A 27,420-nucleotide genomic window follows, 5' to 3' on the forward strand; every position below is an offset into this window, starting at 1 on the left:
CTAACTTAACTGCCATTGGGTACTTCCGCTAGTTGATAAATACATTTTTATATTTTATATTTATTTATATTTATATATTTATTTATATTTATATATTTTATATTTATTTTATATTTATATGTTGTATATTTATTTTATATTTATATATTTTATATTTATTTATATAGTTTTAAGATATTACACTTGAATAAAACTGAAAGCTAGAAGCTGGAAATTCTATCTGAACAAATAAATTAACAATTGTCTGATTACGGAAATGTCAAAAAATTATTTTACAGTATTTCAATCACACGTACAAGAATACAGAAAGCACTTTGTGTCATTTTCTCCCAGCCTTAATACTTTCAACAAACGTACATAAGTTAAGAAAGTTTGCGTGATCATATTATGTAATGTTTGGGTGAGTATTATAAAGCTGTCCTTGTAAATTTTTCCTACGGTATAATTTATCGCACAGTTCATTCTAGGAAACATTATCACTGCTTCATATGACATACTAAGTTGAAGGAAATTTTCCTTCAATTTCAGCTTAATTTTTTAGTTCATTCAGTTTCCTAAATATTTAACCGTCAAGGCAAGCATTTATGCTACCAGTAATTAAGAACTTTAAAGAAGAAATGGAAAAAATAGCAGAAAGTGAGCTTGGCGAAACAGAGCTTATAAGAAAGGAATCACTTGAAAAGCTCAAACAGCTCCTAAAAGGTAATTACTGAAATTTACATTTTTCTCCGTCTTATTGTACTCTTTAAAACAATAGTGTCAGGTTATGTAGCTTTTTAAGTTATATATAATATTCTAAATTTATAGGTACGTATATTTAAAACTTACATGTATGCATATATAGACAAAGGTATTTATTAGCGCAAAGGGTGTTAGCCCAGAAGGGCTATTAATTTCGTTTTGGCATTTTACGTTAATCACTATAAACGGCGTATCAGTTTTCAAATTGTTGCCATCAAATGATACGGTCCTGTACTATATTTAAAGAAATTAAAACAATGAAGAATCTGCATAAAGGTATGTATGTTTCTCGCATTGTGATAAAATCACGGTACCTAGAGCCATCTAATTTTGAATGACTTAATTCTCCACCGAATATGGGCAACAGGAAGCCCTAATTTGGAATTTACATTTAGTTTTATTATCTATTTCATATTTTGTAACACTTTGACTAATTTTTGATTAACAAACTCAGCGATTTCAAAGCGAGCAATGGCAACAGTATACGAAAAAAAAAAAAAAAAAAAATTATCTCCAGCGCGAGAGACTGTGTATCGAAAAGTCTAAAGATATGCTCATTTTAAAATTACTTTGCAATATTGTTGTTGAATTGAATTTTATGGTTTAAATGCGAAGAAAATAATATTTAATAGATAAAGGTAACACACAAAACTTTCAAAAAACGCCCCTTTGGGCGTAATGTAAAATCTGAAACCTTTCAGATTTTTGGTGTTGTTTTTGTTTGTTTAAAATGAAGATGCCAAATTTGGTTTGAATATTATTCAACACTAATGGAATTAGTGTGCAATGGTCGTTCTCAATGAGGCATGATCGGAAAACTATTCTATGCTGCTAGAAGCATTTACAAATTTATAATAGTGGAAATAAATATTCTACGTTCTTTACATTTATAGCGAATGGAGGTTGATATCAAACGCGAGTGAGAGAAATTGTACTGAAAAAAAACCTCCATCTCGACAATGACACAGGTAGTTGTTTCCGGTAGAAGATAATTTAGAATATCAAACAACAGTTAAAAGAATAAAATATCGAAAAGTAAAAATTTGAAAGGTTTCAGATTTTAACTGTCGCCGGAAACAGTTTATTAAGGCTTTTTATGCTCTCGCTGAGCTCGCTGTCTACCAGCTTGCTGTTGCACTCATTCCGACTAAAAAAATTTTTTTGTCTTTTTAGCTTTATTATTAAGCCTCATTTTCTCCGCACTTATGCCATATACAATTCAACAACAAAATAGCAAAAATTTAAAAAACAGCATAGTAGTATACATTTAGAATTCTCGATGCAGCTTTGAATGTTGAATATATTTTTCAATCATTTCTCAGTTTATCATATAAATTTTCAATCCTTTTGCTAGAATGGTTTTACTTTTTTTTTTTTTTTTTTTTAAAGTATGAATGTTTTGTGCGTTTACGTTATTTATTAAATACCACATTCTTAGCGCTTACTCGACGTAAAATTCAATTCAACATTAAAATCACAATATATTTAAAAACAACATATCTTTAGAGTAGTCTGGCGTGCTGGAGTTAAAAGTGTATTATTCCGTACAGTGTTGCTGTCTTTGAAACTGTTGAGTTTGTTAATAAAAAATTCGTTAAAGTTTTATAAAATATGAAATAGAAAATAAAACTAATTCGAAATTCAAAATTCGGGCTTCCAGATGCCCATATTCGGGTGGAGAACTACATTATTCAACATTTGATGGTTCTATGTACCGTTATTTTTTTCATAATACAAAAAACACGCACACATTCATGCAGATTCTTGATTACTTAATGGCTTTAAATATAATACAGGGCGATAATGTTTGGCGGCAAAATTTGAAAAATGATATAATTTCTTTAATATACCAGAGAAAACGAATTTAAAAGTTTTATAAATGATAATTTCAGCAATGCTTTATACATCATAAAAGTCAGCATTCACTCGGTTAATACACGTATCATCAGTTATTTACATTAATCAATGTAATATCATCCCTCAGTATATGTAAATATTTTATTTTACAATATTTTAATTTAAAAAGCAATTTTATTTCATTTAAAGTTAACATATTCTTTCTTTCACTGCAGTTGAAGTAACTGCAAAGATGGGCTCCGTATCTCAAGATATTTAACTCCCGTTTAATAACTTCTCTCCGACCCCCCGCTCCTCTGAGCCATGTTCAATAAATTCTTGAAAGCTCTTTTTCATAGTTTCGAAAGCTTCATTGATTTCTCTTTCTAATTATACCCTTCAAATAATTGAAAACAAACAGCTGCTAAGAAAATATGAATAAATATATTCACTTTCTCCTTTCTTATAATCTCGACTCGTTTTAAGGTAAATAAAAAAAAAAAAAAATCTGAAATCTGCTATCAGCTTTTGTATTGTGCCCAAAGGGGCGTTTTTTTAACATTTTGTGTGTTACCTCTATTTATTAACTATTCGCACTTTAACCATAAAACTAAATTCAACAGCAAAATAATTTTAAAGTGAGTATATTTTTAGAATTTCCGATAGACAGTCTTGCGCTCTGGAGATAAAATTCCTCCCCCCCCCTCTCGTACAGTGTTGCCATTGCCCGCTTTGAAATCGTCGAGTTTTTTAATTAAAAAATTTAATTATTAATGCTTTACAAAATATGAAATAGATAATAAAACAAATTCCAGATTCCAAATTTGGGCTTACGGATGCTCCTATTCGAGTATAGGACTAAGTTATTCAAAATTGGATGTCTTCAGTTACCGTTGTTTTCTCACAGTGCGAGAAACATACATACATAATTGCAAATTACTCATTAGTATTTAATTTCTTTAAATATAATGCAGGGCTCTAATATTTGGTGGTAAAAATTTAAAAACCTATTCAGACTTTTATAATAAATCAACGCAAAATGCCAAAATGAAATTAATGGTCCTTCTGGGCTAACGCCCTTTGCTGAATATGAAAGTTTTCACATTAAGCCCAAAGGGGCGGTTTTTAACATCTTGTGGGTTATCGTTATTTATTAATTAGCATGTTTTTCACATTGAAACCATAAAATTTAATTAAACAGCAATATCACAAAATAATTTAAAAAGAGCATATCGTTAGAGTTTCCGATAGATAGTCTCGTGGGCTGGAGATAAAAATTTTTTTTTTCGGTGCAGTGCTATTCCGTGCAGTTTCAAAGAATTGCTCGCTTTGAAATCATTGAGTTTGTTGTCACTGAGTTTGTTTGAGTTTGTTGTCACTGAGTTTGTTTGAGTTTGTTGTCACTGAGTTTGTTTGAGTTTGTTGTCACTGAGTTTGTTTGCAGAGTTCCTCACTCTTATTGTATTAAAGTAAATGTCGAGGAGCCTAATGAACTTAACGCTTAGTTCAAATAACAGGAATCGTAAACAAGTGTTAACTACCCTTTATTTCACTTAAAATAAGATGAACAGTCGTCTCCTTTCTTCGGGCTTACACTCGAAGCCTCCACTTCGGCTTAAACTCAAAAATAAGAAATAAGAACTAACTATATCTAGAGTGTTATGAAGCGAGATACTACAGGGTGGCGCAGGGAAACGGGAAATTTCGAAATAATGTCATTTCCACGAATAAATTCATAACACTAGTAATTTATTAACGAAAGTGCATGTATTCAGCATGCCGTTTATGTTTTTATAATCAAAATGTCCAAAAGTGTCTCTTTACTTTTTAAAGATGACATCGGAAAGATGTGCTCCCGTTCGGCGTTCACACTGTAACAGCCTGTTATGAAAACTCTGGAATTTTGGAAACTCTGGTTTTATATTGACCTTTATGACAAATTCTGTTAACTCTCTCGCTGCATACTTCTTTTATCAAATTAGGCTGAAAATTGCGTATTTTTTAATTACATATTTCAAATCTACATTAAAATATAACTTACCAGCATGGATTCACTATTTTAAAATAATTCTACTTTAATTAAACTTAGGAGATGATATAATCAATTAATCAATATTGTTTAGGAAATAAATTATTAGTTTAGAGTTAAAATATACAAAAATTTTTTGCAAAAGAGTTTTTTTTTTTTTTTTTTTTTTTCAATATAGAATTAGATCATAGAAAAAGGTTGTCAGAATACTGAAATTGAAGAATAATGATATAAAAGGAAAATTTGAAAATTAATATTGGTTTAATTATGATTTATTTTATAAAATACAAAAGTAAAACATATATAATAATGAAAATATTTGCATGATGTAATATATTGCATATGAATTTTGCACCACTGTTGAACTTTTTGAATAGAAACTGAATTTTCAGATTCATAACTATCTGTAGAGGAATCCAAGAAATTCGCATCAGTTTCACTATAACTTCCTGCCAGACATCTTTGAGCTCTGAAAAGCGCGCACAAAATCCTAAATTACGTATTCTTGTTTATTTGGCAGAAATGTGGACAATTAACGCCATCTGTTAGCCTACATCTAAATAAGCAATTAAACATCACAGAAAAGCCGAAAGGAAACCTTGAACGGGGAAAGAGGGGGTTGCACAGACGGCAAAAATTCATCCCCGCGGATATCACGGGTTGCACATATTTTGCTACTTCTACTTTGCCCGTGGAAATAGCAGGATGCGTAGCGAAAGGTTTAAACGGGAGGTTTCCGAGAAATGTTCCATCTAGCCGAGGAAGCGATGTCCCGAAAACGAGAAACATTTCCGAAAATGTTTCGCTTGCAGCTATGTTCCACGTAGAGATCAACCAATCAGACGAAAGTTCTACTTCTGAAGGAACAAGGGTGATTTTCAATATGGCTGAAACTTTGAGATCCTGGATGGTGGAAATAGAAGTCGATTTAATTGAAGAAATACGGAAAAGGCCGTATATATGTATTGGTGTTTTGTTGTATTATAACTGTCTAAGTCATTTTTAAAATGTTTCTATATTCATTAAATTTATAATCGTGGAAATTTCAGAGCAGACAGTATTTTATGCCGTGCTTTTGAGTTTGTTTACAAACCATTCGTCGCCAAAAGTTCGCCAAATTTGTCGTATTTCGTGATGATTGTGTGAAAAGAAATGTTATTTTTACATAATAGAATCTATTTTAATAGATTTTATTGATTTGTATATAATAGAATTTTGTTATTAAATTTAAAGTGAATAATTTTTTAAAATCTACTTGTATATGTACGACTTTACTTTTCTACTAATTACTTATCTTTTAAATTGAAATTGCATAATCAGCGACATACTCTAAGCAACATAAAAGGTGCGTAAAAAAGGATTGGATTATTTAATTATGACAAAGCACACGAGGGCTATCTGCCTAAAGGGAGGGATGCCTTCGTGGAGGACTTTCTAAGGGAAACTGGCTCGTATACACTTTACACACGGGGAAAACCACAAAAACGCCCATGCAGCCAGTCCGTTCGTGGGATTCAAATCTCGGACCGAACTACCAGTGTTTAGCGTCTTTACCGCTCGGCCGCTGGTGAACGCGCGTAAAAGAGGAAAAACATGGCTTTTGTAATAATGAGAAATACACATTAAATTTAGTATGCTATTATTTTCATATTATTAATGAAATATTTTTTAGATTATAAATACATTAAGAACTATATTTTGATTATAAATACTACATATTGAAACACTGGAATTTATGGATTTATTATTATGAATGATGAAATACATTTGTTTATACATTCATTAATATATATCATATTCATTACATTAATGCTAATAATCGTACATCAACAACTTCTAAGCCATCGCATCTCTCCCTGTATGTAAATATATGACTTATTAGATGTGTGTATATATATGTAGAAATCCAAAAATGAAAATTGCCCAAAAGTTTATTTGAAGTTACTTTTAATTCATATAACGATCATGTAATTGGCAGCAACTGTAATCATCAGTTCTTTGCCCATTATCCTAGATTTGGAATGCACAGCTGAAAAATAATTGAAGTACATTTTGTGCATTAGGCTAGTCATTAAGATTCACCTACTTACACACAACCTTTGCATTTGTAATTTACATGGAAATTTAAACAACAACAAAAAAAAAAAAAAAAAAAAAAAAAAACTGAGCAAATAATCTTTAGGAAATATTTAACATTTTTGGGATAAAATAAATATTTTTGACTCATCACAAAGCATATATTAGTAAATGACAATATATTGTGTACATAAAAGTTATTAAATAAATATATGGATACGAAAATACTGTTTACAATAATAAAATCAGAAATAATGACAAATCACTGAATGTTTCGTGGAAATACCGGTCTGTACGATGTAAAAATATTTACGAAAACATATACATCAGCTGCCGCCCAGTCGACATAGTGGTTAGGGAAGCTGACTGCGATACCGAAGGGCCTGGGTTCAAAGCCCGGAGAAGGCATGGTTGTAACTGTCCGTCCCTTCATAGGAGGCGATGTTGGCCCACCTATTAGGTGCCTCCATAATAAAGAGACCACCACATCTGGCCTTGTACAGATTAATGAACTGAGTTACACTGTAACTTTTCACAATTTGCCATTGGAAATATATATATATATATATATATATATACAACAGCTCAATTCAAGAATTGTAGTAAAAAATATACAATTTAAAAGTAGCAATTAATGTAATAAACACATGTCCTTTTGCCAAAGTACTGAGCAAACAGTATTAAAATGATTACAAAATATATTTTGTATATACACAGAATTTGAAAGCAAATGTCTCTTTCGCCAATCTGAGCGATAACTGATTTTTGTTTGGCTTTCATGTCTATTTACCAAGTGAAGATGGTAACCCAGCTAATGATGAAAATTTGGGATCTATCTATGGGATCGCATACGAAGCAAGTAGACAAATATATTCAGCGTTTGGAACTGTTTAAGCCGGTGCGCGTACTTGAAACATTGAATCACTGTAGAGTTTGGCAAAATAGCGCGATGAAATATACCTTGCAACTGCACGTCATCACTTGAACTCCTATTTAACTCTTTCTGAGAGAAGGCGCTCGAAATACCCAAGCACTCAGAGATCAGCAGGCCTCCCGAAGGTCTGCAACTATTTTTAACCTGGTGCTTTCTCCCTATTCCGTTAATGCATAGATCATTGGTTTCCAGATTTTTGTAAATGAAATGCGAATCATTCTTTTGAAGAGACTAAACGTAGCTGTGTTATTTGAAAGCATCTTCCATCTCTTTTTGTTTAGCATCAACCTTCTGCTCCCATTTGCAGTCTTGTCCTAAGGGAATTTCCTCGCATTGAGTGAAACCGCACAAATATCGCCCCATTAAGTAGGTTGTTGTTAACGCTTAACATTCTACTTGGCGTACGAAAAGGAAATCCATTCCAACAAAAATTTGTATATATGGGTGTTGCATATGTTTGAGAGAAGTAGATTTTGACTATTCCCGATGCGGGAAAAAAAAAAAAAAAAAAAACCTACGCGGCGCCGAGTTTACAGAGATGATGGCTATTTAATTACTATTTCAAAGACCATTACAGATTTTTGACCCTTAAGATATGAGTTTCCGAAAATCTAATTTATTTTGAATCATAAGCTTCGAAGATCACGATACTAATAATAAAATATAAATAAATAAATAAACAAATGAATTAGTATTATGTTATGATTTTCTTCTGTAAGGTGAAATATAGGATAATTCAAAACTGTAAATAAAAATAGTTCGAAATTTTAAATTAGCATTTTTTTTTAAACTATGCCATCAAATGAAAAGAAACAGTTTTCCCAGCATAAACAAAGCTTTAAAATTATTCGCCCAATATACTATATTTCATAGATTGTCATTTACTGAATCTTAATTTTGTATTTTAAAATTCTTTTCAGTGAAGGCATTTGTGTTTATGGATATTTGTATATATTCCAGAGGTTCCTGATTTGAATCCATTATTGGAAGATGACTTCTTGATCAAATTTCTTCGAGTGCGGAAATTTAATGTGCAAAGAGCACTGAACACGCTAATAAAGTATTATGCAACCAAAAAGATGTATTCCAAGTTATACTCAGACCTCTTGCCTTCGGAAATGAAGACGACTTTGGAAAAGAAGGCTTTGTATGTTTTGCCAAAGAAACCTACCTTTGGACCTTCAGTTTACTGGGGAAGATTTGGTAAACATTTAGAAATTAATTATTTTAAATGTCTCAATATGCATACATTCTCTCTTACTCATTTTTAACTTTTCCTGATAATTATCCTCGTCACATTTTGAGCAATACTTTTTCAAAAAAAAAATTATATGATGGATTTCATTGATGGAAAATTTCGAATCACCTTTACCATGCTGACCGTTTTTCGGGAAGCACATATCGAGTAATAATATACATAATATATAATGCTGGCTAAAACGAGAGGTCTTTTCTTCATGCATCTGGGATTCTATGCTTTAAATATTTATGTGTCTCGGGAAGTTGAATATGGCTATTCTTTAATTAGTAATGACCAGTAGAGGAAGTTTATTGCAAGAATTAAGATCAGTTCAAAGTCGTCAGGATGATATAAAAGATATTCCTAGCTTTAGCACATGTGTTAATTTATATTATAATATATATGTATGCAGGAAGTGTGCATGAAAAATTGTTATTTGTCATTCTACGAAAGGGCGCACAAGAAAGGAAGACATTATCTTAATAATGACGAATTTTTCATAAATATGAGTTTGCTTCAGTATCTGTACAGATCGTCCTGGAATAGAGACAGTTGACAACGTTAGATTCATATCAAAAGTTAAAACTCATAGCAGTCAATATTATTTTTTTGTTTAATAGGTAGCCGAATTACTTTTTTCGTTCGGCTATCTTGCGTGAATTATCACTTGTTTAACAGCTAACGCCTAGATTTCGACACTTAAAACATTAGACATCTTTTATCCCAGTACTTCTGGATTGGAGATCTTCATTCGTAGAGTCTTTAATCTATACCGCCTTTACTTCCACATATTTTTCCTAAGAATGAGAAGTCATAAAATCCAGTCAAAATGGATGGATTTTAAGTACTAGATGCAGTGGGCTCCTAAAGAGCCGTTCCCACTGGGGTTTATCTGAGCTAACGAACACAACTAACGTAGTCGACTCATCTCCAAAACTAGTTTTTCACCATGAGCCGTTCCCACTGGGGTTTATCTGAGCTAACGAACACAACTAACGTAGTCGACTCATCTCCAAAACTAGTTTTTCACCATAGGGCAGTAAGTTGAAAAATCTGAACTGCAGGTACAGCGGAGCTAGTCGACACACGAAACCGATTCCGTTAGATAATCTCCAGTGGGAACGGCGCTTAAAGGGTGGCTAAGATTGGGGTTTATCTGAGTCAAAGAAAGTCTATGTAAGGAAGGAAAGGCTCCATAGACGTAATGTAAACCAGTTTGTCTTCTACACCGCTGGAAAAAAAAGGGACAATTTGCCAAGGGATTTGGCGACGGAACCTGTTGGCGAGAATTTCCCTCTTTGTGATGTACCTGGCCGAGATTTTCCACCTCTGCCACGCGTACAGGAAATTGAGGAACACGGGTTAAGATGAATCGTTCTTTGACTTTTCGCGATAATTTAAACTCGAATTTTCGTGCTTTACTAGTTGAAGTTGTATTATCCATATCGCAGTTTGATGCCTGATTTTATATTTGTCAATATGTAGGGGAACAAATGGAGTCACACAGCTTTAAACTCTTGATAAACGTGACCATCGAACCTGTTCGAACTTCGTCATCAGCTTCGAGCTTTGGCGCTTTTTGGCAACAGATATTTCACGCATGCGCAGTTGTGTCCCTTTCGTTCGGAGAGAGCCACTCCTGCTGCTGCGAAGCTTTTCTTCTTTAGAATACATATTCTTTGTCTGAGTCAACGGAGACATCTGACATAGTCGACCCATCTCCAAAACCAGTTTTTCCCCATTTGGCGAGTTCAAAAATCTGAACTGCAGGTATAGTGGAGCTAAAACAATTGTATTAACCTTTAAGCGAATTAAATTAATAAATTTAAATAGCTAATTAATTTCCATTCAGTTATGTTTAGCCTTTTTTACTTCCTCACAGTAGTATTGTAATCGCGAAGAATTTCGAGGATCATATTTCAACGAAAATATCCATTTTGACCGCTATCGAATGCAATTTAACGATGTTGCTGCGTGACATCCATACGCAAGGGAGAGAATAAAGGACTCTTTTTCCCCCAAACAAATTATAAAACTGATTTAAAACGAATGCTGAAGAGACTTTTTTCGTGGCGGCTGTACGTACGTATCTCGCATAACTCAAAAACGAGTAGCCTCAGAACGTTGAAATTTTGTAGGACTGCTATAAACATATAGATGTGCACCTCCCATTTTGGTTGCTATCGGCCGGACCAAAAGTGTATATATATATATATATATATATATATATACACTTTGTTACTCGGCTCAGTGAGCTCAGTTTCTTTATTCTTATATGTTTGGAAGTTGTGCAATTTTTGCTTTAAAAAGATTGAATTATGTTGTTCTGGCTAAGATTTTTATGACTTTAGTTGACCTGCATGCAATAATTGTGGAATTATCAACAATTTAAAAGTTTTAAGTGCGGCTAAGCCTAATTTTTGATTACCATGGCAGTCATGTTTGTTGACATTTGAAACTTAGCAGACTATTGGATTTGTTGCCAATCTAGAGAAACTAAGCTTCGCAACAACAAAGTAACGTATTCTTTTATTATTGTGGATTAAATTATGCTTAATTCATTCTGGAATTATCATTTAAGTTATTAGCTTGTTTTTGCGTAGAAACTGTAATTTTAATTGTAAAAATTGTTTTTCAATCGTTTTAACTGTACTTGGTGTTTTATGTTTTTATTATAAATTATAATAATAATAATAAATGTGTTATTTAAAATTAACCTTTCATCTAAATTAAAATCATAATCTTAGTTATTTCCTATAATACTTTTTTTCTTGTATTATGATTATCATAATTAATTTTGGCATCATTGGCATCAACAATAGTTTGGAGATATTTTACGGTCCCTATATCACGAAATAGCACCAAAAAATCTTAGGCAAAAATAATGCGATTTTCTACAACTTATCTTTTTAAAATATGCTGCGTTATGATTTTAAGAAGCTCCTTTCTTCCTTGAGCATTAAGTGATTTCTTTTGAAAATATGGTTTCGAGGACTTGGCGTCACTGTATGTCACACTGTTGGTTTTCTTTCGCATAGATACCGGTAACGGTATTATTTGTAAACTCTTGTCAGAAACAATTATTTTAGAAGAAAGTAGGTTTATTACAGACGTTTTCTGCTCTTTTATAAATAGCACTTCTTTTTCGTTAAAGGTATGTTTTGCATTTAGTACTAATTTCATTTTTCCTTTCCGATTGATACAGTAAGCATTTAAAATTATTTGCAATGAAATATGTTGCGTCTTTCGTAATTTTCCCCCTTTTATAAGATTATAGACTCTTTTCTCAGCGTTTCATTTTAAAGTTGATTTTCTTAACTTGATGTAACAATTTAACAATTTTAACGAAAAATCAAGTATATCAGAACTATTTTGTTTGCGCCCTCGAACGCAGCGGCGAAAAAAAATCTTTTCAATGAAAACTTGTATGAAAATTGCAACTTATTTTCTGAATTTTCAGAGAATTTTACAAGTTTGCTCAAAATTTTAGGGTATTTGACTTTTATTATTTTTAAAATTTCAACATCTAAAACTGTATTGGATATAAACTTATGAAATTGTCACAAATTATATACGCAAAAATGCGTTGCAGTCTTAAAAAAAAAAATGCGTTGCAATCTGAAGCAGGCAGGAGAAAAAAGCGTTTTGAGTTTGCTATCTTGACGTAGTTAATGATTAAGTTTGCCATCATAGCGTAATTAATGACGTGTAGGTAGTATTCGTGTTCTCATGTAACTTCACATAAAATGCTCGTTCAATAACATTGTTGTTACAGCTTATTTCTGAAATTTTAAATTTCGGAATATTTAAAGCGATTTCTTCATTCCCTGAATGACTTTTGGCGATTTTTCTTTATTTTATAGTTTGTATAATTTATTGTTTGTGTTTTAGTAATGACTAAAAATTTCATCATTGACAACGAGTAATTGATACTTAAAAAACAGAAAATAATGTACAATTTTTAAAAAAGGTTTGTATACAGTAAGCTTCTGTATAAAATGGATATGATAATTAATGCATTAAAAACAGAAAAATAATTTATTAGGTAGTTTAACGTAAACAATAGATTAAATAATCCCATTTACAGAATATCTATTTACGAATATGTACAAAATACTATTACATATATATGTTACCGGCAAAGTATGAAAGGCCGGCATTTTGCAGAATGCCTAGGCATTGTATATAATGCCGAAAGAGTTTAGGCAAAGTATGAAATATCAGAATTACTACATACTATACAATGCCTAGGCATTGTATATAATGCCGGAGGAGTTTAGGCAAAGTATGAAATATGAGAATTATTGCATACTATATAATGCCTAGTCTTTGTATATAATGCCGGAGGAGTTTAGGCAAAGTATGAAATATGAGAATTATTACATACTATATAATGCCTAGACATTGTTTATAATGTCGGAGAAGTTTAGGCAAAGTATGAAATATGAGAATTATTACATACTATATAATGTCGGAGGAGTTTAGGCAAAGTATGAAATATGAGAATTATTATATACTTTTTTTAGGCATTGTATATAATACTTATGCATTCTATACATGACAAATACTCTTCAGGCAAAGTATGAAAAAAAATACGGCTATTATTTAAAAGACTTTATGATAAGGATATTATTAAAAGTACTTTATTCCTCAAAAATAGAAATGTCATTTTGAAAAATTAATGATAGTGCCATTAAAAAACTAAAACTGTTATTCCAAATATATATGGTGAGGTGATGTTGATCAATATAATAAATTTGCATTTTCTATCTGGCTGAGACTGGGAATCAGTAAGATGTACCTGACAACGGAAATTAAAAACAGAAACAGTCATGTTTCCCTACAATTAATTTTTAATCCTTTGTAACTTCGACTAACGTTTATTTTGTTTTAAAACTTTACTGTCCTCTCTTATTTTCCACTTCCGGCCAGAATAAACGCGTTAACTTTGTTTATGCAAATTGTACTTGCTAACGCTTAAGCAAAGAATCTCTAAGGAGAAGAATGAAAGCTTCCATAGACGCAATGTAAACCTGTTTCGCCTCTGCGCCGCTGTATCGAAGAGCCACGGCTATGCAGTGAAACACCAGCGCAGGGTGAAATTTAAACAGCGCAGTTCGAGGAGATAGTAAATTTTTTACTTTGAAATAAATCAAAATGTTTTATTTTCATACATTTCTGGAGTTTTATGAACAAAAAGATGTTAGTTGGAATTTTGGGGCGAATTATAGAAATCCTGTCCAATTTTTACTTTCAATTTAAACAGCAAGCCGTACGAAGACAAAATTTAAATGAAATAAATTTCTTAATTCTTTTCTTCTGTAAACTTAAAAAGGGGCAAAACACATGCCATACAAAACGTAATAAATTTTTATGAATCCATAGTTAAAATTTTACAGTGAAATTTTAAAAGCAAAATTTGCAATAACTAACTGGAACAGAAAAAGACAATTAAAGGCACCCCTAAATAAATTAAAAACACTGAAATACATTATAATTATCCGAAAACAACTTTAAAAACAAATTACCATGAAAACGTTTAGACAATTATTTGGAATGACCATTGTGAAAACCAAGAGCAAAGTTTTCACCCAATAGCCAAAACCATTTCACTTACAGCATTACATTTAAAAAGTCTTTTACTTTGATATTGATTTAATTTCACATTTTACTTTGATTTAATTTCACATAGCTAAAACCAAGTACCTCTGACTACAACAACAAAGAACGTTTTCGAACAACGTGGTAAAAGATTGCTAACATGGCCGACGGCATGCTGCATTCTTTGATGCTGCTTTGCTGCCTCCTGATGTTATTTCGCACATGCGCAGTGAGGTACGAAGGGTCAAGGAGGTTAGAATTCATGGAGATGCCCTCCGCGCAGTGCAAGTGAAGCCAAAAAAGGGGGGAAGCATGCCCTTAGTAGTCGTGGCTTAGAAAGATTGACGTGCTCTAACCACACCCAATCTTGTTCCTGGTAGTCGTAAAGGATCGCAGATTCTTCACGTCCTGTTTCCCTTACTTTTCTCGCCATTTCATTTTATTCCTAGATTATGTAATTGCAATAATTTCTACATTATTTAATTGCATCCTGTAATTAATGAATGCTAGCATTAAAAGTATTGTGAACACAGAACAGTAACTATGTACTCAAACTGTTATTTGATTATAATTTACTTATTCTATGTATATATAATTCTCAACTTTTTCATGTTATAAATATTACTTATATTACGAAAAAACTTAATTTGAATAAACAATGATAGAAATATGTAAACTTTAAGTTGTTATTTTAAAACTCACACAACAAATGTGACTAAAAATCAAATTTAGTTATTATATATCTTCTTGAGCACAAAATAAAATGTAGTTAAACACCTAAAAGGGAAGACCTGTAAAGTAATTATGATCAGACATTAAAGTAAACTGTTTTCTTTCCCATGGAGAGCTAGCCACTCCCCCTCCACATGTTTACTTATCGTTTTGTTATCACATATAAGTTAATTACGAATATCGCTTTTATTATTATTATTATGAAAAGGTAAATCTGAGAACTATATATGTTTCTTCGTGTACTTTACAATAAGAAAAGCGAACGGGCTGGCTGCATGGGTGTTTTCGTGGTTTTCCCCATGTGTAACGTGTATACGAGCCAGTTTCCCTTAGAAAGTCCTCCACGGAAGGCATCCGTCCTCTTAGGCAGAGAGCCCTAGTGTGCTTTGCCATAATTAAATACACCAACACTTACAATAAGAAAATACTCAGACTCTTTCTTGAAGGCCATTGAAACACAAGTTTCGATTATTCTACTTGTGTATGCAGGTTCTAAAACATTCTTGTACATGGACATGAAGTCGGAAATGTAGACGTTATTTCGCTGTAACAATTCAGTGCCTTTTAGATCTACGCATACAAAATCAGAAAACCCACTGAGAACTTGAAACCAGCTGGCGTTTTACCTCACTTCGCTTAGTAAGGTAATCGTTTTCTTGCCCTCACGTGGCGTGGCTTATTTCCTTTCCCTTGGCTTCACTTTCTTCGTAATGCATTAGCAGTGACGCCATCTCCATCTATTCTAACCTCCTTGTGTGTGATACAAACGCCATAGGTTTCAATGTTAAAGTAAACCAGATCGTCCCTACTGTTTCTTGCAGACATGTCGCCGACGCGCTCCCCGCCCAGTCAGTTAGTCTATCTCTTAAAAGGTCCATGAACGCAATTCAGAGGCAGTCGGCCTAGTACGGCCCTTACCAATATGTTATAAATAGGGCATCTTTAATGATGAGTTGAATCCGGTAACATGGAACGCACTTTTTGCTGAGTCTCTAACACAGAAGTAAAAGTGGCGGATCTTCTTCCAAAATCGCAGTAATCGTGGTGGGCCGGGAAAGGACACACACTCCCTCTCCTACCGGCACTTTAATGTTAATACTTATGCATAGGACTGTTTACATAATTGCAGAACTGCCGCAGAGGCAGAATACCGCATTATTCAATATAACCGAGTCGGCGTAGTTTGTGAAAAAAACGCATAACTTGAAATACTATTAAAAATATATCCTTCTAAACGACTGGTGGTAATTACTTCATAAAATTCTATTTTCCATCTGTGCAAGGTTTAAGAAAATATATTAAAATTTCTATATTTTCTAGATATAGAAGCGTAAAAGTGGAATTTCATTTCGAATGCAAATTAACCTAATGTAGGTAAACATTTTTAAGTATATTTTTGACATACACCTTGCGAAAGCTTAAAATTTTTTCCTAAAACTTTCACTCCGATAAGAAAATCGAATCAAAATACTGATTAAAGTAATATAGTATACATAGACTGACTACATTTTTATCATTTGATGAAAAAACACTCATGTTTGGTGTTTTTTTTCCCTTCCGTTGATTTTGTTTCTATTTCGTAGCATCGTGTAAAATAATGTCACCCATTTAACAACATTTCAATTTATTAAATCATAAGTGGATACAACTACTAAGTAAATTATTAGGAATTATTTTATTAGATCTTTCATGCCAATGCCAATGATTTAAAAATTTCGGAGTTCCTATGGTTCGAAACCATCTACCTCCACATCAGAATTAATAAAAGCGAGCAGAAATAAGAAAAATTTGGCATAAGTGATTTACTTGATGCACACTAGAGGGAGCCACAGGCTCGAGAGAGTTTAGGGATAGAGATGAGAAATAAAAACTTAAGTTTCACAATTTTTTTTATAAGTTTTTTGGTTTTTAAAATTTTTTTGTATTTTATATTTTATACTTTTTTTGGTTTTTTATAATTTTATATACACAGTACAAACACTAAAGCAAAAAGCGGATAGGAAAGATTTTACGATTAATAGGCTCATTGGCATGTGGTTTGTGTTAGGGAGTGCAAATAATTATAGAGATCGCGATGAAAATATTCTTAGGCAGATTTGAAATCTGCGGGAGATGTGATTCTTAAGTAAACAGATTGATAACTTCGCTTGAAGATCTTGATAGTGGTTGCAGAAGATGTAATAAGCAATTATATGGCAGCTCGCTGAAGAAACGTCCTTCCTTCATGGCGCGGGAGCTGGAACTGATGTTGAGAGGGCGTGTCTTGCCCTTTTGGATGGAGGGTAGATGCCGAACTCTCGGCCAATCACGGCTCTCGGTCTCTTCTGTGAGCTGCGAATAGCAGGATCGTATGCAGGAATCCGCTGAAGTGCTCGGTTATCAATCTGTTCAATTTTGAGGAATAAATTTTGACTAAGCTTTTTAATATGGTAATCTACAGGTTTAATATTTAGGTCCGAATGAATCACATCTGTACGGACGTACCAGGCTGCATTCAGGGCCATACGTAGGGTCTTACTTTGAAAGGATTGAAGTTTTTTCACATGAGTTTTTGCAGCAGTACCCCAGATTGTACGTGCATACATGAAGACAGGTCTTATAATTGATGTATAGAGAAGAATTTTGTTTTTAATTGACAGTTGGCTCTTCCGAGCTAAAAATGGGTAAAGTTGGGCTCTAACACCTTTCGCTTTATTGAGAACACTTTCAATGTGAAGGCGCCAGGTTAATTTAGAATCAAGTACAACTCCTAGGTACTTGTAAGAGTTCGACCAGGGAACATAGTCGTCAAAGAATTTAATATTAATGGAAGGGTACGGGAGGGGGCTACGTTTGAATATCATAGCAGCACATTTAGCAACATTAATTTTTATTTTCCAAGTGACGAGCCAGTGCTCAAGGCTAGAGAGATAACTCTGAATGTTTTGGACTAAGTTTTCCAGGCGTTTGTGTTGAGCTAGGATGGCCGTATCATCTGCATAAAGTGCAAGAGTGATACTTGGTGACTTTGGTATGTCATTTATGAAAATGTTGAACAAAATTGGGCCTAAAAGTGACCCTTGGGGGACGCCGCTTAGTATAGGACGGGGTGTCGAAATGATAGAATTAACTCGTACAGAAAAAGATCTATTAGTGAGGTACGAATTAATTATATGAATTAAATGGGCCGAAACGTCAAGTCGTATGAGCTTGATAATAATTCCTATATGCCAAGTCCTATCAAATGCTTTGGCTATGTCAAGAAATAAAGCGCCAGTAAGCATTTTGTTACGAAACCCTTCGTGAATGAACTCCACTGTCCTCAGCAGCTGGTGCGTGGTGCAGTGTTTTGCTCGAAATCCAAATTGTTCGTCAATTAGATCGTTGTGATTTCGGAGAAAATCATTCAGGCGTTTAAGTAACACAAACTCGTATATCTTTGATAACGAGGATAGGAGGCTGATAGGTCGATAATTTTGAGGGTTAGAAAGGCTTTGGCCTGGTTTTGGAATAGGTACAATAAGTGCTTGTTTCCAGCTTTGAGGAAAATAGCAATGCTGTATCATAAAATTTATAAGCATTACTAAGAAAAATAGATAATGGGTGGGTAAATTTTTAATCATACGATTAGAAATAGAGTCCATACCAGGGGCTTTTTTGGGTTTGAGCTTGGTAATGTATTCACTTACCTCGCTCATGGATGTATATTTTATTTCTCTCGCAAAAGGCGAGGAGAGGAAACGTTCAACATCTTGTGGGAAAGAACTTGCGTTGTTCGCAAAAATTCCTTCATTATGTGGTGTAAATTGAGTTTGAAGAGAATCCGCAATTAATTCGGATTTCTCAGCGTCTGTGTGAGCCACCGCTGCTTCCGTAGCTAAGGACGGAATGTTAGATTTGTGTTTGCGTAGGCGGGCTGATGCGCGCCGAAGACTGTTATCATTGGTCGTTAAGGACTGAATGTAATTCGTGTATTGTGATTGGAAGAACTGGTCACATGATGCCTTGATCTCATTTTGGAGAGTACGGAGTTGAATTTTTAAGCCAGGATTTCTATTTCTTTGCCAAAGTCTCCGTACTTTATTCTTTTCTTTAATTTTGAGTTTAATTTCTTGAGGTATTTTACGAAAATTGGGTCTGAGGGTGGGTTTTGATACTTCCTTATAAGTATCAGTTAGGGTGTTCGTTAACTGATCTACTGCTTTGTCAATATCATGGCTGGATTTAATTTCGAGGGAGGGTATGCTTTAAGAATTTAATTTAAAGCGAAAATTGTCCCAATTTGTAGAGACGAGTGCCGGAAAATTTTGAGTAAAAATAGTACAGCTAAGGTCAATGGTTACGGGGTTGTGATCTGATGATAAACAATTTTCAACAGTCACTTGATATCCAAAAGGGATGTTTCTAAAGAGTGCCAAATCTATAAAAGAGGGGGCACCCCGTGAACCATATCTAGTGGGGGAATCCGGCGCAATGATTTTAATTTGGGCGCACTGAGCCCATTTTAGGAGGCCACGACCAGCAGGGTTTGATCTATGGCAACGCCAATGCTGGTGGTGACAATTTAAATCACCAGCTATGATAAGATTATTTGAAAAATTGAGCAGTTTATTAAAATCGACCACAGGAATGTTTCCACCTGGTGGAAGATAGGCAGAGATCAGGACTAGGGATGGTGAATTTTGAATAGAAATTTCGATAATTGTTGCTTCAAGTTTGCTCATATTTGGAGTGTCAATTCTGCGATGCGGGATTGAATTTTTTATGTAGATACAAGTGCCACCATGATAAACATCACGTGTATTCGAAGCTTGCCTGTCATTTTTATAAAGTGCATAATTTACAAGCTTGGGAGCTCTCCCTGGCTGGAGTTTGGTCTCTTGGACAAAAATGATATCAAAATCCTTCTCTTCTACATAGTCTCTAAACTCATGGAATTTGCAAAGAATGCCATTTGCATTCCAGGTGCATAGTTTTAGATTTTTCAACCCTTTCAAGGTATTGAATTTTAATGAATGTGGGAATCAGAGAATTGGAGAGTAATATAACTCTCAAAGATATAGTAGGCCGCGTCAGCACCAGATGGAGCCACTCTGAGCTGCGGTAAGGCGTTTTTGAATGCCAGAAGTAATTTGCTCTGGTCAATGCCAGGCTGATTAGAAATTTGGATTATAGCCAAAAGGATCTCGGTACAATTTAGAGTCGGATTTGCTCCTAAGGGGACCGATAAATTTGGAATAAGTGGGGGTGCAGTCTGTTGCATACCCGTAAGGGCAGCAGAGTAGGATACTCCAGGACGAGTATTATTTGCACTGGGAGTGTGTGCAGCCGGCAGTGTTGGAAATGAGTTATGTTGTATACTAAATTTGTTCGTGTTGCCAACGGTCTGACTGGGTTTTGTACTTGGCTTTGGTGGTTGACGATTTTTTGATCCAGGCAATCTTGGACAGGATCTCCAGTTTGCTGCGTGGCTTCCAGAACAGTTAGCACATTTGTTGGGTTCCTCGAAGGGCTTGGTGCATTCCTTCGCCTGATGCGGACCAGCGCATCTGACACATCGTTGAGGTAACGTACAGACCTCCGAAGAATGAAAGAATCCCTGGCAACGCCAGCATTGCGAGGGACCTTTCTGCCCTTTGAAGTGTTCCATCACCACTTCTGTGCCAAGGAGTTCAGTAACTGAATATATTTCTGAAGCTTTGAGGCTGTTATGTATCTGGAGGTAGAAGAGTGGCATTGGCATTTTTGTCTTGAATTTCTTCAGCTGTGATATCTTATGGATTTTAAAACCAAGTACTTCGACCGCAGTCTGCACAACGTTGATCGGAGTGTTGGAGGGTAATCCCCTAATGACCACTTTGAGTGGTCTGTCAGATTTTAGTGTGTGAGACTTAAATTGAATGTTGTTTTCTGTGAGAAATCTGACGACTGTCCGATAGTCTGTTTCATTAGTGGTAGTGAGTCGTAGAAATTCGATGTCTTGTTTGGATTGGACAGTCGTTGCGTGTCTGCGTAGCTGATTCAGTAAAAAGAACCAATCAGCTCGCGGTTTAATGAAGATGGGTGGTGGTGTCTGAGTTTTGGGTGTTGTAGTTTCAGCCGGCTGCTGCGTTACGTTTTCTGTGGTTTCTGTGACGTTTTGTATGTTAGTGTAAGAGTTTGTAATTGTAATGTTGTTAGAGTTTTCTTTTGTGTTGGGTGGTTTCTTTGCAATCAAATGTTTAGGGGGGATTGCAAAGCCGTCGCTGTCGACTGGCCTGGATCTTTTTTTGGAATCATTTTGAGAAGTTTCTTTGGGTGGGTTTGAGGATGAGGGTGAGGTAGTTTTTGGATTACTATTTTCAGGTTCAGAGGTTTTGGTGGTTTTTTGGAATTCCTTTATGAATTCGTCTTCAGTAGCTGGTAAAGTGAAGAGGTTAATGTTGAGGCGGGTACAGAGTGCGTGTAAGGAAAATAAAATTTTCTCACCCTCATCCTGTAGTTGTTTCATCATCAGGTCCTTGTTGGGTGTTTCAGATCTCTGCAGACGCTGAATATCGAAGAGAAGATCAGTGTGTCGGGTCTTTAGCGCGTATATTTGAAGTGCACTTTTTGAGAGTTCTTGAGCTGCAGGAGGAGTAGAGTTAGTAATTTCCATGTCTGTAAGAACTTGCAAAGGTTGCGAAGTCGAGTGATTGCCTGCTGGCGGCGCCGTATTCGTGGTATCCTTTTTCGCATGTCGGAGCTCAGAGCTCGAACGTCCATCACTGTTGGCGTCCATGACGCGAATCAATGACAATCAGATCTTTCATAGTGAAAAAAATAGAGTACTTATTTTGAATTATACGTTAGTTACTCTCATAGTTTCCTTCTCAACAGGAATACGCCCACAGATTCAGTCATGGACCTTATAAGAAATAGACTAACCCAAATGGGTTTTCTCCCTCGTTTGAGGCGTTCCCAGCTATCACCTTGATCACATCCGGAGGAGCAGGGACGACTTGCAGAAATTTAACATTGGTTGTCTTTTGCAGCGTGTATAATTTGTCAAGAAAAAGCTGGTTCTAGCGCTTCATTTCACAAATTAGAATTTCTATATATTTTTATCTTTGAAATTGAGATTGATTTTTAAAAATTTAGCATATTTATCAAGCATAATTAACGTTCCAAAGAAATATAAAGCTACTGCATGCTTTCAGGACTGGATATTTTTTTAGCTATGCTGTAAGGAAATTAGTAACTACTTCTTTTAGAAAATAATATTTTAAATCTGAACTAATAGAAAATTTCAAACAAGCAATTTTTATGCTTTTTATTGGTGTAAATATGTAAAAAATACTAAGATATATAAAAACGAGTTTTTGAAAGTTTTGTTTAAAAGTCTAAATTGTGCTGCTTTTTTAAAATGATAGATGAGTATTATAGCACAATTTCTATAAAGGAATTTTATTTCAATTATATTTCATAATACATCATAGTGATAAACACTTTTGACTCCTTAAAAGTTTTATACATTAAATTCTAATATTAAAATTGTATTTAACCGTATTATATGTAAACGTTTTGTTTTATGTAAACGTTTTATTTTATGTATGTTTTTTGTTATGTTTTTCGTATTTTTTTTTTTTTTTGTTATGTTTTATTTTATGTAATCAAATAAAAAATTGTAGATTGAAGCGAAATACTCCAATGTAATATTTAAATTAAACCAACAAGGAAGGAGTGCGCCTGCCTGGCCATCCGCCGCACACACTAATCGTTCCATACCACAAAAATTTCAAAATAAGGCTTTAAGAATTATAACTAGTGCACGATGGTTCATCAGAAATCCAGTTATTTAAAATGATTTAAAAATCCAGCCTATAGGTATAGAAATACTCAAGCTTTAACATATTTTTTTCACTAGCTGTGATAATCATGATAAGGATGGTATTAAAGAAATTAGGAAGTTAGGATTACATTACTGAACAGAGGTATCACATAACTAGACTATCCACCATAATGGCAACTGGTAAATTCAGAAAATTATTTAACTGGTAATGTACAGAGCGTAAACATTTTATTAGTCAAGAATTTTTATTACTGTTTATTCAATGTTTTTATTACAGCAGTATTTACTTTCTTCAACACGTTACTCAAGATTTTGTACGTATTTTTTCACTTTTCCACCTGCTAATGCAGGTATTGATTTTAGTTCATATTTAATTTCAAAGAAAAGACTGTTTTCCTTACCAGTTAAATCCTACATCTACCTAAAAATTCTAACCTCCTTGACTTCTGGGTATTGTAAAAATACAAGTATAACCAAGGAGGTTAGAATACATGGAGATGCCCTGCACGCAGTCCAAGTGAAGCCAAAAAAGGGGGAAAGCATGCCCTTAGTAGTCGTGGCTTTCAAGACCTCTTTCCTTTACTTTTCTCGCCATTTCATTTTATTTCTACATTATGCAATTAATATAATTTCTAATTTATATAATCGCAATAATTTCTACATTATGTAATTGCATGCTGTAATTAATGAATGCTAGCATTAAAAGTATTGTGAACACAGAACAGTAACGATGTACTCAAACTATAACTTGATTATAATTTACTTTTTCTAAGTATATATAATTCTCAAATTTTTCATGTTATAAATATTACTTATGTTTCGAAAAAAAACTTAATTTGAATAAACAATGATAGAAATATGTAAATTTTACGTTGTTATTTTAAAACTCACACAACAAATTTGACTAAAAATCAAATCCAGTTATTATATATTTACTTGAGCACAAATTAAAATGTAGTTAAACACATAAAAGGTAAAACCTGTAATGTAATTATGATCAGACATTAAAGTAAACTGTTTTCCTTTCCATGGAGAGCTAGCCACGCCCCCTCCACTTGTTTACTGATGGTTTTGCCATCTCATATAAGTTAATTAGGAATATCAGTTTTATTATTACTATGAAAAGGTAAGTACTTTACACAAAGAAAATACTCAAACTCTTTCTTGAAGGCCATTGAAACATACATTTCGATTATTCTACTTGTTTATGCACGTTTCAAAACATTCTTTTACATGGACATGAAGTCAGAAATGTAGACATTATTTCGCTGAAACAATTCTGTGCCTTTTAGGCCTTTCACATCTACGCATACAAAATCAGGAAACACACTAAGAACTTGAAACCAGCTGGCGATTTACCTCACTTCCCTTAGTGAGGTAATCGTTTTCTTGCCCTCACGTGGCGTGGCTTATTTCCTTCCCCCTGCTTCACTTTCTTTGTACTCCAATATCAGGGACGCCATGTCCATGTACTCTAACATCCTTGAGTATAACAAAAGATTAGCGCCATCTAGCGGTCTGTAGGAAGTTCGCGAAGAGCAGCGAAAACAAATTTTGAGTGTAGATTCTCTGGCCTGTACACAGCAGCGTTTTTCAGAAATTAATGATGAAATGTTGACCTTTTCTTGGACAGTGGAGGAACACTGGAATATTTTTCTCTCTGCATCAATAATTGAATTTCTATCTGTTTCTTTTCGTCACCACGTTTGTCATAATTAAAAACGTAACTGGTGTAAGATACCATTTTTTAACACGTATAGCAGATAGTAGCTTGGTTTTCAAGATATCCGCTGCGCCCATTGGTCTGCGCGGTAAAGTGATGACAGCTTAGACTATCCCACGGAACTCGCATTCCTAGACTTCGTTACCTCCCCAATTGTGGATGTAACGAATTACGGGCTTGGTTGTTTACATGTCTGAGTCCGAAATTATGTACAGGATATTGTGTCATTTGAGAGTTTTAATCCAACGAAACATGCTAACAAGAACGAAATTACAGGCGTCTACGGCCAACAAGTCACGAGTATGATCAACACGTCCTTACCATAAACAATTATAAGAGATAGACCAACCCAGTGGGCACCGATATGTCATCATGGACCTTGTGAGAGATAGACTGACCCAGTAGGCGGGGCGTGCGACACCGACATGTCCACAAGAAAGAGTAGGGACGATCTGGTTTATTTTAACACTGAAACCTACGGCGTTTGTATCACATAACTGTTTTTAATTATTCAATGTGATAGGTTATATAGTGATGAGATTATGAAAGTCACAGTTTTTTCAAATAGGATTTAATATATCTCATTACAGCAGTTTTTTACTGCATTTCGTGCATTTTTTTCACGCGTAATTCTTATACAAACATCTTTACTTTGGTAAAACATTAAAAACTCTAAGCACAAAATTTATGAACTTGATTTTGCGTAAAATTAAATAAGATTGATAGTACGTTATGCTTTGAAATAAATAAGGTAAAATTAAAAAAAGATCTGATTTTTTTTTAATTACACCTTACAGCATAGGTAAAGCTAAAAAAATATCCAGCCCTAAAAGCATGCAGTAGTTTTATAATTATTTGGAACATTAGTTATGCTTGATAAATATGCTAAATTTCTAAAAATAAATCTCAGTTTCAAAAATAAAAATATGGAGAAATTCTAATTTTTGAAATGAGGCGCTACAACCAGCTTTTTCTACAGGCTGCAATAGGCAACCACTGTTAAATTTCTGCAAGTCGTCCCTACTCCTACCTTTGTGATCAAGGTGGCAGCCGGGAACACGTTAGACGAGGGAGAAAAACCATTTGGGTTGGTCTATTTTTTATAAGGTCCATGCCTTTCGCGCGCTTTAAGATTTAAGAAAGATGGTTGAAAATATTTTGCCTCGGAATTTTCTGTGCGAAATAACTAAAGCATCTTCTATTTCTTAGCGAAATTTTCATTGTGAAGTTAGATCAAATATAAGCAATTGTGAAGATTTCACTATGGGGTTGAAAGAATTTGAAATCAATACAAACACATGTTGGATACTCCGCAAAAATATCCATGTTAAATTTTACTTAATAAGCGGAAAATAAGATGAAGAAAGAAATATGTGATAAACATCTGAGCCCACATTCTATCTTTACATAAAATTATGCATATGAGAAAAATATTTACACCAATGACATATGTAAATAGAAGTCAGTACTTTTTATTGCGGTATAGATGAAAAAGATGTTCTGTAAGAATATCCAATGCAGAATGTTATTGAAAGTGAACTTTGCATTCGTACGGATGTGGTGTGTTAAATTTCACATTTACTAACTGTATTAATATAACACATTTACTAACTGTACTTTAATGTACCGTCTACACAAGAAATACTCATCAAACAGAAAGAATTTATCTTATTCACAACGAATATATTCAATTCATTCACATATAACTTTTAATGTTAACTTTCAAAATCAAAGGAATGCAAGTACTGAAATAAGAAAACACTAGATTCACTAGTTCTATTTCTTTTCAGCTCAATAATAATAATAATAATAATAATAATAATAAAACTATACACTTTAATTTTCTTAATCCACAGGTGTTAGTGTTTACATAATGTTCAAGACTAATTGTGGCTTGAGTAATTTTTTCGACGTCAAGAGCAATATACATGGACCTTATAAGAAATAGACTAACCCAAACGTGTTTTCTCCCTCGTCTGAGGCGTTGCCGGCTGTCACCTTGAACACATCCGGAGGAGTAGGGACGACTTGCAGAAATTTAACATTGGTTGTCTTTTGCAGCGTGTATAATTTGTCAAGAAAAAGCTGGTTCTAGCGCTTCATTTCGTAAATTAGAATTTCTATATATTTTTATCTTTGAAATTGAGATTGATTTTTAAAAATTTAGCATATTTATCAAGCATAATTAACGTTCCAAAGAAATATAAAGCTACTGCATGCTTTCAGGACTGGATATTTTTTTAGCTATGCTGTAAGGAAATTAGTAACTACTTCTTTTAGAAAATAATATTTTAAATCTGAACTAATAGAAAATTTCAAACAAGCAATTTTCTCTTGCAATTTTTATGCTTTTTATTGGTGTAAATAAGGAAAAAATACTAAAATATTAAAACCGGATTTTAGAAAGTTTTGTTTAAAATTCTAAATAGTGCTGTTTTTTAAAATTATAGATGAGTATTATAGCACAATTTCTATAAAGAAATTTTATTTCAATTATATTTCATAATACATCATAGTGATAAAGACATTTGTCTTCTTAAAAATTTTTATACATTTAATTCTAATATTAAAATTGTATTTAACTGTAATAATTAATTTTGCTTGTATTTTATAGTGATTATTTTTTTTAATTTATTTTTAGTTCTGCATAAGTTTTTATTTTTTTTTTTTTTATTTTTTGTTAATTTAATTTATTAGCCCAAAGGGGAGGTAGCCTAGA

General features: G+C 33.6%; 1 protein-coding gene across 1 annotated transcript in view; it reads left to right on the top strand.

The window, feature by feature from the left end:
* The first annotated feature begins 537 nt into the window (after positions 1-537).
* LOC118203767 (alpha-tocopherol transfer protein-like) overlaps positions 538-27,420 on the top strand; it is a 37,235-nt gene continuing 10,352 nt past the window's right edge. Inside the window, exons 1-2 of the mRNA XM_085826462.1 lie at positions 538-702; positions 8,577-8,819. Coding sequence (XP_085682588.1) covers positions 585-702; positions 8,577-8,819 — 361 coding nt within the window. The 5' untranslated portion in view covers positions 538-584. The remainder of the gene's footprint in view (positions 703-8,576; positions 8,820-27,420) is intronic.

The sequence above is a fragment of the Stegodyphus dumicola genome, chromosome 11, assembly GCF_044657685.1.
Source record: "Stegodyphus dumicola isolate Sdum_Otavi_A_Nest chromosome 11, ASM4465768v1".
Lineage (NCBI taxonomy): Eukaryota > Metazoa > Arthropoda > Arachnida > Araneae > Eresidae > Stegodyphus > Stegodyphus dumicola.